Raw genomic sequence first — 13,646 nt, forward strand, 5'->3', positions numbered from 1 at the left:
TTAATAGGAGTAAGAACTGGACTGCAGGCACAGTTGTAGCACACACACTCAGTGTCATCTTTGGCTCAGAGAACTTACTGGCTGTTTTTCCTGAAAAACAAACTAAAATGTGGACTAATCTGACGACATCACGTTTCCACTGTTTGTTGGTCTATCTGAGATAACGCTGTGCCCAGAGAACTTCAAGTTTGCATTTTTTAATGCAGACAGTATTAAATGATACAGTTTTCCAAAGTACTCCTGAGCCAAGGTGAATATATTTATCATGCACTTTTCTCATGTCGTGCTGTCTGACAGCTTGAGGGTCATACACATGCTGCAATGCTTTCTAGTTTTGCCTCACATGAACTTAGATTCTGCTCTAAATCCATTCACAATGATAAACACAGTAGAAAGATGTAGACCTTGCATTGAGAAATGTTCAAATTGAACCAACTAACAATTCTCTTCTGTAGTTTGGCAAGTGATGAGCCATGACCCCTTTTTGCTTGCACAGACTGAGCCTTTGGTGGATCCTCCTTTTATACCCAATTATAATATCCTCACCTGTTACCAATTCACCTGAATTGAACTTGAATATTCTATAAATGTCTCGCTCTTATTTTGACCCTGGCCAAAAAATTTTAGTATGTTTCAGGCATCAAGTTCAAAATTGGTTTATATTTACAAAATTCAATCAGATTGGTGAACCAAAATGTTTTAAGACACTACTTTGTACTTTTGTCAGTTAAATAAAGCTTCAAAGGAAGGAACAAATCACAGATTCTTGTTTTTCTTGTATTTTACAAAATGTCCCAACTCGTCGAGAAACGTTTCTGTAATATAAATCTAGCCAGTTTGAAAGATCATCTGGATTTATATTACAAAGAGAATGAATCACCCTGCCTCCAGGCAAGGTGTGTAAGTATAAAAGTGTGGGGAGACTAAGCTCCACTCAGAACATCTGTCACAAGAACATCTGTTTATACAATGTCATTGCTGTATAAATATTTCTTTTACATAAATGTTACATGTTTACATTACATCTTTGGTCCTAGTAAGTAGCTTCAGAAGTGGTTTCTCTATAATCTTTGAGCGAGGTTGTCAAAACCAGCTGCTTTGCCACGGAATGCCCATTGTAACATGTGGTCAGAGTTAATTCATGACGCAGTATTTTCCTCATGTGCAGGAAGAATGTTACCCTATTAAGGATTTATTAATACTTAGCCGTCCATTATAAGTTTTAATTCAGTCTGTAGCCATTTAGGGCGGCACGGTGGCTAAGTGGGTAGCACTGTCGCCTCAAGGAGGTCCTGGGTTCGATCCCAAGGTGGGGCGGTCTGGGTCCTTTCTGTGTGGAGTTTGCATGTTCTCCCCGTGTCTGCGTGGGTTTCCTCCCACAGTTTAAAGACATGCAAGTGAGGTGAATTAGAGATACAAAATTGTCCATGACAGTGTTCAATACAATCTTGTGAACTGATAAATCTTGTGTAAGGAGTAACTACTGTTCCTGTCATGAATGTAACCAAAGTGTAAAACCTAAGTGTTAAAATCCTAATAAACAAACATGTAGACATTTTAATTTTCTCTCAACTTCTTTATCCTATTCAGGTTTTCACCAGTAAACACTGGAAGCAAGGCAGGAATACCCTAAACAGGGTGCCAATCCATTGCAAGGCTATAGCCAATCATGTCTGTGTAATTGCCTGCCTTGAAGATTGCTCAGATGAGATTTGAAGACTGATAAACCGCTGCACCACCCAATGTCAGATAAAATTAAGACATTTCTTCTGTAATGTTCCTTACACATTTGCCAATGCACAAGTTTTACCAGCTGTGAAACATTTTTGGAGCATAATTCCACCACTTTCCTGACAGTAGAGTTATTGTAACCTGAATGTTTGGTCATTGTGGTCCAAACAAAACCATTCTCACTATATATTATTTTTCAGGGACTTTAACTAGAATTTAAACAGACAATAAAATAGTGAAGCTTTTTTGTTAATTTGTTATTCATCAACAATAATTTTAAACAGCACATTGTTTAATGTCTACATTCTGCATGATTAACTAGGTTTTCTCAAAATATGCTTAATTTAATATACATACAGCAACTAAAATTATTAACTTGGTAATTTAGAAAGTTTGATGCCTTATAACTGTGGAATGGTATCTCATATCTGTTCACATTTATTTTTGTTCAAATCACCCATGTTTCTGATCTTAGTGTGACTGTTTTTAGTATTTGCCATAAATACACGTCTCACATTTCAAGCTCCATATCATCTACAGTTTGCCTGACAGTGCACAAGAGCAAATAGAGGTTATTATATACTATTTATTTTAGTTAATACAGCAAGAAAGTGCAAAATCAATGAGTGTATACAGTTTCATTCTAATCAGGGTTGAGTTGGATTTAGCAACACTGAACACACAACAGGAATACATACTGGATAGGACGACAATTATCACACAGGGTCAGATTTTTGTGTCTTACAATGATCACTGAGGTGCTGTGGTGCGATCAAACTTAAATTTAATAAAAAGAATAAATTAAAAGTTAAAACAGACACATGCTGTTTAAACCAGTAGGCTTGCTGCATAATATAATAGATATAAAAAATTGTAAATTGTAATCCCACTCCCTTTTACACTATTCATACCTTATATACTATTCAGCATCATGCCTGTCTAGCTCTTGCTATGAAAAAAGGATCAGTTTTATTCATTAGCCTTGTGCTGTTCTGATCATTTTTAAAAATGGCTTTATCCTGTTATCCTGATCAGGGTAGCGGTGTGTCCAGGGTGTCTGAGTTGTGAAGAATATGTAATTACGAATACAATACAGGTATATTTATATATATATATATATTCCACGGGGTTCAAACCCCACTGTAAGTTGTAAAGATAAAAACCTTTGCAAAATGCCTCAATATAAAACACATATAATGCATGTTATTTCATTAATACATACACATATCAGTATTTTATGCTTGTAGTGGTAGGTTTTAAAGTGGATAAGACTTTACAATTTATTCACATGTGTATTTTATTTACAGTGTGCATTTAAGTGAGTCTTGCCTATGTAAAACAGTCTTGTTGAACATCTTAATCCACACACTGTTTACTAAGTAGTGCACTACTTGGGTTTCAAATCGCATAGAAGTTGGACGTTTCAGGTTGTAGGGAGTAGTGGGAAATGAATAATTTAGAACACAACCCTTGAATTGAATTATGGGCGGGGCTGAATGGGAGGAGCGAACCAGGAGGCAGGCTTTGTTGCTGAAGGGGGAGGGGATTTCTGTGTTTGAAATCTGAGGTGTGTTGCTTGTACGTTACATTTGCTTGTAGGGACAAAATGATCCAATTCAGTATAATTATTATGTTTATTAAATCTATCAGTTAAATGGTGGAAATTAGGAATTTTATGCTATTTAACTGACGCTTGAACTTTTTGGGCGCATTGAAAAGCTTTTGTCCCTGTAAGACGCCGGATCATGATAACAGACGCTGTAGCGCCGGTTTGAAATAGAAAGTAGAGTCAATATTGTTGGGCATAGTTCTGTAAAAATCGACACACAAGTCAAACATTCAGACCTTTTAGTCTTTTAAATCAAATAGCCTTTAATTTAGGAGATCGGTTTTGTGGCTGCACCGGTGAGACCCAGCCGATCCGATCCAGCATTTACAAGAAGTAGCTCGGCATTGTTATTACATGCTGTGTTTGATATCTCAGTTCATACATCTGGCTTTTCAAACAGTCCGTCACAGCAGCTCGAAAAGTGAACTGGGTTGGGCAGCGTAGGTGCTTTTCTTTCATTGTGGGCGCTGCTGAAGGTGATGAACAGCAGGACGCGCATCCTTAAACACGAGAACTGCTGCGTACCAACTCAAGTCTGTCCTCTTTAAAGCTGTCCGGTCCACAAGGTACTAAATATTTAATGATCAACCCTTAAGATTCTCCATCTGCCGGAGTCGATCCACTTCTCTACTACAAAGTGGCATCGGTTTCATCCACAGCGTGGGCAGCAGCAGCAGCAGAACTCGAGCTGCACTCCTCCATCATCACAACACGTCAGGACTGAATTCTGGATTTATCTAGTCTGGTGTAAGGATACAGGACTTGATGAAATTAAAAGCACACGGATATTCCTGTTTAGAAGAGATTTAATACATTCATTTAGAAGACTGAAGGCTTTAGGAGGTGCAGATAATCGGATCTCGAGGTTTGAAGGAATTACTCCTGTTCACGGATTGATATAGGCTCAATACTGAGATTGGATACACAAGTGATCCTGGGACTCGATCATTTCCAGTGATGGATCTCAACTGGCTGATTATAGCATGTATTCTTTTGGGTAAGCCTCATTTTTCTCATTTTTACTTACTGATTGGATTCGTGACTTGTCTTCACTTGTCTCCTAGATCTACCAGCATCTGATTTTTGAGAAACATCTCATACTGAAATGGGTTCAATTGACTTGTTGCTGTTTTTGTCTTTAACGATAGTGTTTTAAGCTATGGTTCGAATTACGGGGGGATGGGGGACCTGACCCTCCAAATTGATACATGGACCCCCCCTCAAAAAAGAGGTAAAACAACAGCTGGGTGTGGGGGGTCATTAGTTAGCTAAAATGTAACCTTAAGACAAAACTATATATAAAGTTGACCCCTCTAATTGTCACTGTACAATTTACACTCTGGTTTGAGCTGATATAAGGTATTGCAAAGACTGTATGGCAATACCTGAGAAATTTTCGGATGTACCACTTGTAGGGTGGTCCAGTGCCCTACTTTGTTTCTTAGATATTAGTTAAGACCAAAACTTACCAAAATGGTTCAATGGATTGATCTTAGTAAAAAATTTCTGCATGATTATTAGATTCTAACAAACATTTTGACCATTTGGGGGAAAATATGATTTAATTCGTGACTTGTCTCCTAGATCTACCAATATCTGATTTTTGAGAAGCATCTCATATTGAAATGGGTTAAATGGACTTGTTGCAGTTTTTTCCCGCCATGTCTTTAAAGATAGTGGTTTGAGCAATGGGGGGATGGGGGCCTGACCCTCCAAATTAATACTTGGATCACTCCAAAAAAGAGGTACTCCCCAATCGTCACTGTACAATTCGCACTGGTTTGAGCTGATATAAGGTATTGCAAAGACTGTATGGCAATACCTGAGAAATTTTAGGATTGTACTACAGTACTTGTAGGGTGGTCTAGTGCTCTACTTCGTTTCTTAGATGTTGGTTAAGACCAAAACTTAACCAAAATGGTTCAGATGGTTTAGATTTAAAAAATCAGCACTATTAAAATGTATTATAGTAGGTAAGGAAAGAAATGCTGAAATGCTTTTTGTAAACATGTTAATCTGTAGATAGTAAAACTTCAAACATAGACAGAGACACAACCTTGGCGCTTAAAACATTGTTCGTTCTCAGTACAGTGAAGTAAAATCTTTATTACCACTCCATGGCAGCATAGAATATCCAAGTTTGTAGCTACATGGAGATTTAAGTATGTTATATAACAGCATGATCATTTACAAAATCTTTCTTTAGCATTTTAGTGGGATGAATTTGTTGCATGGGTGAACGTTCATTTACTTATAATCATATTAATGAACCAAGGTTAAAAACAGATCAAACTAATACATAAATCAACCGTACAGCCTATTAATAGTTTAACTTCAGTAATAATAAAATGCATTAGGTTTATAAAATTCTCATGATGGGTGAAATCCAGTGGCCAAATAGCTGTATATGAACCTCGCCATGTATGCTTATATAATTATCCAGGCTCCTAGTTATGAATTCATTTAAATAAGCCTTAATTAACCCCTCTGTTATTAGTTTTATATTAAATCTATATGACGGTGGATCTAAACCATAGTCCTGTGTGACACTTGGGCAGGTTACACATGGAATTGCTGCCCACCCTTCCATCCTGTATGCCTATAATAACCTCACCTTCATGCATGTGTGTGGCCCTTAAGACTTTTTTTGGGGGGTCTGTGTTGTGGCCCAATTAATATAAAGGTTAAGAATCCTAAATGTTCCATTATAGGAACAGTCATAAATGAGTGATCTAAGGGTGTATGTACTTGATTGCAAACTACTTTGGATAAAGTTTTGGTCACATAGCTTCATCAACCCGAGTTTATCCTTACCTATGTTTATTGTAGTAATAGTTAAACATGTTCTTCCCATTCCAGGTTGGTATCCTCAAGTGCTCAAGTTTCCCTCCACCTTCAAATAATATGATTATAGGTTAGGGGTGGATGATACTGGCAAAATCTATCTAGAGCCAAATTAGTACTGACAGTCAATACACATCAGTCATACTGCCCCCTTTTACAGTAGGTGTGTAGGTAAAGTGATTGAATGTATTATGCCTCCATTTCCAGGATACTAATTACAACTGACCAGAATAAAGTGGTTACCAATGAAAACCTTTGTATAGAAAATAAGCTGTTTAACAGAAACTGCAAGAGTTGAAGATTGTTATAGAAGTGCTGGCAATATCTACATTTAGCAGACGCTCTTATCCAGAATGACTTACAGAAGTGCTTCCATAGTGAACATTTCCATACTCTAGTTCAAGTAGACAACCGTCCAAGAACACAAATCTGCTGAAACCCTGATAGAACCAAAGGTGGTTTTTGCATTAAATGAATGTGTGTTAGTAAGTAAGTACATGTCAGCTTAAGTGCTTAGTAAAGAGGTGGGTTTTTAATGGTCTTTTGAAGACAGCAAGAGGCTCAGATGTTCGGACAGACAGAGGAAGTTTGTTCCACCACTTGGGTGCAAGTACAGAGAAAAGCCTTGATGCTTGTCTTTCTCGAGTCCTGGATGGAGGATCAAGTCGAGTGAGACTAGTGGCTTGAAGGTTGCGTGGTACCGAGCGGGCTTTGATTAGACGGTAGTTTGAAGCTGGTCCATTTTTGGCTTTGTAGACAAGCATCAGTGTTTTAAACTGAATGCGTAGAGCTACAGGAAGCCAGAGAAGAGAACGCAGCAATGTATGTCTGTAATATCTGCAATGTTATCAGGATGTGTACAAAATTGTTTATAAATCCTAATGTTTCCATACTGTCTTGGAAAAATGTTTATTTGAAATAGGTTAGGGTTGTATGTACCCTCTAAAAATGTAATCGTTCTTTATTTTGCTAAAGCATTTCCCCCCCACTTTAAAACTCTGGGTTGTTTATTACTAGTGATATTGAAATCCCCACTATCGTTTGTTTCAGGATAAATTGTACACTGCTTATTGTCTTAGGGCGTATTACTTATTGTTTATGCATTGTAAATGTAACATTAGTTTACAAAATGAAGTCACGTCAGTACTACAAAAAGTTCCACGTCTTTAAGCATGGCATAGCTGTGGGTGGGTGACACAATTTCCCAACAATTCCTCCTTTGTGCTTCACATAACCATAAACACTCATGAATGTATTGGGATTATTTAGTTTATGGTTCTCATAATGACAAACACTGGTCCAGCTGTGCCTAATCAGGTCTGTAAAGACAGAAAAGCGAGGCCTGGAGTTTAATGCGTTTTAGAGACTCATAGAGAGAAGATCAGTGTCGCTTTATGGGGTGAATAAAGCATGTAAACATCGAGAACTCGGAGCGCTGATTGCACTCTGCTAAATCTGCTGATGGACTGTAAATAATGTGCAAATTTGAGAGCTCTCAGTTTTAGTGTAGCATGTCATTAGATGGATTAGTTTATGGTTGCGAGCTCACTGGTTTGGAATGTTTCCCACAGACTACAGAGATCAGTTGTGGACACACACACACACCTGAGTGGGTTTATATACACTATAGACTCATTATGTCATGCTTTTAGTAAAAGGTGACAGCATGAGTGTCTGAATGCATGACTGATTACACATGCAAGCAAAACAGCTGTCTGCATGCATGTAATTGGTCATACACATCTGTAACATTTCCATGCCAGCTTTTATGTATAGAGCCTAAATTATATTGGTGTTCCCAAGTGATGTACAAAAATGTGTGTAATGTACACCGATGAGGCATAACATTATGGCCACCTTCCTAATATTGTGTTTGTCCCACTTTTGCTGCCCCATACACAACAAACTGTGATGCACTGTGTATTCTGACACCTTTCTATCAGATCCAGCATTAACGTCTTCAGCAATTTGAGCTACAGTAGCTCGTCTGTTGGATCGGACCACACGGGCCAGCCTTCGCTCCCCACGTGTATCAATGAGCCCTGGCTGCCCATGACCCTGTCGCTGGTTTACCACTGCTCTTTCCTTGGACCTCTTTTGATAGATACTGACCACTCCAGACTGGGAACACCGCACAAGAGCTGCAGTTTTGGAGATGCTCTGACCCAGTCGTTTAGCCATCACAATTTGGCCCTTGTCCAACTCGCTCAAATCCTTATGCTCGCCCATTTTTCCTGCTTCTTACACATCAACTTCGAGGATAAAATGTTCACTTGTGTCTTAACACATCCCACCCACTAGCAGATGCCGTGATGAAGAGATAATCAGTGTTATTCACTTCACATATCAGTGGTCATAATGTTATGACTGGTTGGTGTAGGTTGTTGAAGTAAGCTAATATAATGCTGACTTGAGTTGTTTCTCTGTGAGCCACTTTGTATGCCCTCACATACCCTTTATTACTAAGATCCATCCATTATAGCAACTGATTTTAGGGTTCCCTCTAGCCCAGGGGTGTCAAACTCACGGCTCGCGGGCCAGATCCGGCCCGCCGCGTCATTTGATCCGGCCCGCGAGAGCTTAAACGACTTTGTGATGGTTCGAGTCGTTACAGAGACGCGCTTATAATTTAATGCGCTTCTGCGCCTTTAAGAGACAACGTGACATCGTAGTCATGGCAACTAACTTTAACCTTCGCTAAGAAGTCATGTGACTTTTACGGCAAAAGAACGCGGGGTAGCGTAGTCAGTAATGTAAACAATAATAAATAAATACAAATAATTATATTGCAATATAATACCCAAGCATTGTCTGTAAGTAGTGGCGTTTATATTCTCAGTTGTTAGTAAATGTTTAGTGAGTATATCGCAGCGTTTTAGTTACAAATTTACTGTAATTAAATACTGTTGTTACGTTACTATAGCAATTAGTATCTTTATACACAATTTTAACTCGTTATTTTACGTTTGGTTAAATCTCATATTGTACCAGATGTAACACTTGACTACAGCTGTGTGCTTTTACTGTATTAGGTTCTTTATTGTTTTTATTGTTTGTATTTTTACTTCATTCTGGTGCACACAGTGTATCACACAGCTGGGAAGCAAATAAACCGACTGTATTCTGAAGAGAGCTGTCTGTCTGTCTGTCTGTCTAGCTGAGAAAGGGGGATAAACTATTAGTGAGGGCAGAATGATTGTCTTAAAAATACACTGTAAAATCCTAAATAAACTTCATCTTTCAAAATGCATGCTGATTTTGTGACCTGCAAAGTGACACAGCCCACCAGTAGATGATGTTACACATATTTACACATGATCCTAAAATGTACAAGAAGATAATTAAGAAAATTAAGCATAAGGAGGAAATTTAATGAAAGTGAAAACAAGTTTGTGCTTCAGGAAGAGAAACCGGTGCGTCTCTTGTGTTATGAGGCTGTGTCTGTGGTAAAGTAGAACAATATAAATGCAGAATTCAGCCTCCAAGAAAAACAGCAATTTGACTGCAATCACAGCAGGATACGTTACAATCGGCCCTTTGAGGGCCACCGTAATGCTGATGTGGCCCTCGGTGAAAATGAGTTTGACACCCCTGCTCTAGCCCCTCTGTTCAATCATGTCTTTCCAACAAAGGCAGACCTGCCCATTAATGTTGCATGAGCCCCAGCTTGTAGAGAGGTGCTGACTGGCTTCACGTGTCTCTGGGTAGCATGTGTTGTCCCCCACCCACCCAATCTGATGGCTGTCTTAAAGACTCAAAGTGGGTGTGAGTGGGTGGGAATTTTCACACATGGGCTGAATACTCAAGCCTGTAGCCAGTGTTTGTTTAGGGCTTGTTTGGAGAATTAGTTTTGTTTGTACCCCAACTGGTATCTTTTAGAATGTGGCTTTATTATTAATTGCAAATATTAGACTCAAATGGGTGACAAACTGTATTAATTATGCAATAAATACATTTAATACTAGTCTAGTGTTTTTTTTTTTTTACATTTCTTGCCACAGTTTATGCATTCAGAGCAAACTTTCCATTCAGAGAGTACTTACACCCTTAGGTACAAGGATAATCAAAGGTACATACTGTAGAATTCTGGAATCTATTGTAGAATCTACTAGTTGCATGGCAACACTCAGCAGCATATGTTTCCCCTGCGACCATAGTATCATAAAATACTGGCAATTTAGTATGGGTGTTAGTCTTGTTATTATTTTGGGGTGGTGAGGCGCTCTTGGTGGTGTGTCTGTAACGTTGACTAGTGGGAGGAATGCAAGTTGTGCTTTTTTTCCAGAAATCTTATGATACACTTGCTTTAATTACGTAATTGTAAAAGTTATTTATCAAGTATTGTGTTTGCTATGGTAAGAACAGCTACATATTGATAAAGTAGTGATGAAGAGCCCTTGTGCTTAATGCCTTCATGTTAAATGCCTAATTTGCATCACAGGCATCAATAAGTCAATTAATCTTTTCTGCCAATTAACTTCCCTTTGTGTTTGTGTTATATTTATTGGTACATATTGGTACATTTTAGCAATTCTCTGGCCTGAAAAAATATATCATATGATCCTATTGGAATTTGCAGCTCCTTAATATAATAGAATGCCTTTATTTGTCATATATACCTGCACACTGATCAGCCATAACATTAAAACCACCTCCTTGTTTCTACACTGACTGTCCATTTTATCAGCTCCACTTACCATACAGGAGCACTTTGTAGTTCTACAATTACTGAATGTAGTCCTTATATTTCTTTACCTACTTTTTTAACCTACTTTCACCCTTTTCTTCAATGGTCAGGACCCCTACAGGACCACTACAGAGCAGGTATTATTTACAGTGTATCACAAAAGTGAGTACACCCCTCACATTTCTGCAAATATTTCATTATATCTTTTCATGGGACAACACTATAGACATGAAACTTGGATATAACTTAGAGTAGTCAGTGTACAACTTGTATAGCAGTGTAGATTTACTGTCTTCTAAAAATAACTCAACACACAGCCATTAATGTCTAAATAGCTGGCAACATAAGTGAGTACACCCCACAGTGAACATGTCCAAATTGTGCCCAAAGTGTCAATATTTTGTGTGACCACCATTATTATCCAGCACTGCCTTAACCCTCCTGGGCATGGAATTCACCAGAGCTTCACAGGTTGCTACTGGAATCCTCTTCCACTCCTCCATGATGACATCACGGAGCTGGTGGATGTTAGACACCTTGAACTCCTCCACCTTCCACTTGAGGATGCGCCACAGGTGCTCAATTGGGTTTAGTCCATCACCTTTACCTTCAGCTTCCTCAGCAAGGCAGTTGTCATCTTGGAGGTTGTGTTTGGGGTCGTTATCCTGTTGGAAAACTGCCATGAGGCCCAGTTTTCGAAGGGAGGGGATCATGCTCTGTTTCAGAATGTCACAGTACATGTTGGAATTCATGTTTCCCTCAATGAACTGCAGCTCCCCAGTGCCAGCAACACTCATGCAGCCCAAGACCATGATGCTACCACCACCATGCTTGACTGTAGGCAAGATACAGTTGTCTTGGTACTTCTCACCAGGGCGCTGCCACACATGCTGGACACCATCTGAGCCAAACAAGTTTATCTTGGTCTCGTCAGACCACAGGGCATTCCAGTAATCCATGTTCTTGGACTGCTTGTCTTCAGCAAACTGTTTGCGGGCTTTCTTGTGCGTCAGCTTCCTTCTGGGATGACGACCATGCAGACCGAGTTGATGCAGTGTGCGGCGTATGGTCTGAGCACTGACAGGCTGACCTCCCACGTCTTCAATTTCTGCAGCAATGCTGGCAGCACTCATGTGTCTATTTTTTAAAGCCATCCTCTGGATATGACGCCGAACACGTGGACTCAACTTCTTTGGTCGACCCTGGCGAAGCCTGTTCCGAGTGGAACCTGTCCTGGAAAACCGCTGTATGGCCTTGGCCACCATGCTGTAGCTCAGTTTCAGGGTGTTAGCAATCTTCTTATAGCCCAGGCCATCTTTGTGGAGAGCAACAATTCTATTTCTCACATCCTCAGAGAGTTCTTTGCCATGAGGTGCCATGTTGAATATCCAGTGGCCAGTATGAGAGAATTGTACCCAAAACACCAAATTTAACAGCCCTGCTTCCTATTTACACCTGGGACCTTGACACATGACACCAGGGAGGGACAACGACACATTTGGGCACAATTTGGACATGTTCACTGTGGGGTGTACTCACTTATGTTGCCAGCTATTTAGACATTAATGGCTGTGTGTTGAGTAATTTTCAGAAGACAGTAAATCTACTCTGCTATACAAGTTGTACACTGACTACTCTAAGTTATATCCAAGTTTCATGTCTATAGTGTTGTCCCATGAAAAGATATAATGAAATATTTGCAGAAATGTGAGGGGTGTACTCACTTTTGTGATACACTGTAGGTGGTGGATCATTCTCAGCACTGCAGTGACAATGACATGGTGGTGGTGTGTTAGTGTGTGTTGTGCTGGTATGAGTGGATCAGACACAGCAGCCCTGCTGAAGTTTTTTTAAATACCGTGTCCACTCACTGTCCACTCTATTAGACTCCTACCTAGTTGGTCCACCTTGTAGATGTAAAGTCAGAGACAATCGCTCATCTATTGCTGTTGTTTGAGTTGGTCATCTTCTAGACCTTCATCAGTGGTCACAGGGCGCTGCCCACGGGGTGCTGTTGGCTGGATATTTTAGGTTGGTGGACTATTCTCAGTCCAGCAGTGACAGTGAGGGTTTGAAAACTCCATCAGCATTTCTGTGTCTGATCCACTCATACCAGCACAACACACACTAACACACCACCACCATGTTAGTGTCACTGCAGTGCTGAGAATGACCCACCACCTAAATAATACCTACTCTGTAGTGGCCCTGTGGGGGTCCTGACCATTGAAGAACAGCATGAAAGGGGGCTAACAAAGCATGCAGAGAAACAGATGGACTACAGTTAGTAATTGCAGAACTACAAAGTGCTCCTGTATGCTAAGTGGGGCTGATAAAATGGACAGTAAGTGTAGAAACAAGGAGGAGGTTTTAATGTTATGGCTGATCAGTGTACATATACAAATGCACAGTACAACAAAACTTTTTCTTTGCATATCCCAGCTTGTTTGGAAGCTGGGATCAGAGCGCAGGGTCAGCCACTATACAGCACTCCTGGAGCAGAGAGGATTAAGGGCCTCGCTCAAGGGCCCAACAATGGCTGCATGGCAGAGCCTAAGGCCCTACCCACTAGGCCACCACTCACTGTCCCCAACAAATCTTCAGCTGTACTGGTGACAGTTGTTATATTGACTAAGCCCCATTTCATACAAGCGTTTAAATATACTGCCTTAGTCTAAACAAACAACAGATGGCTCTACTGCTTTGGACAGTTGGCATATTAGTTCTGCATAGGGTGGGGGCACGTTGTGCAGTGATGAAAGAGCCTGTACCCAC

The 13,646-nt window shown here is 39.8% G+C and overlaps 1 protein-coding gene across 1 annotated transcript in view; it reads left to right on the forward strand.

The window, feature by feature from the left end:
• The first annotated feature begins 4,217 nt into the window (after positions 1–4,217).
• The window catches only part of igsf3 (immunoglobulin superfamily, member 3), a 237,565-nt gene continuing 228,136 nt past the window's right edge, over positions 4,218–13,646 (forward strand). Inside the window, exon 1 of the mRNA XM_063005750.1 lies at positions 4,218–4,337. Within this exon, the coding sequence (XP_062861820.1) occupies positions 4,298–4,337 (40 nt within the window). The 5' untranslated portion in view covers positions 4,218–4,297. The remainder of the gene's footprint in view (positions 4,338–13,646) is intronic.

Source organism: Trichomycterus rosablanca, chromosome 12, assembly GCF_030014385.1.
Source record: "Trichomycterus rosablanca isolate fTriRos1 chromosome 12, fTriRos1.hap1, whole genome shotgun sequence".
In the NCBI taxonomy this organism is placed as follows: domain Eukaryota; kingdom Metazoa; phylum Chordata; class Actinopteri; order Siluriformes; family Trichomycteridae; genus Trichomycterus; species Trichomycterus rosablanca.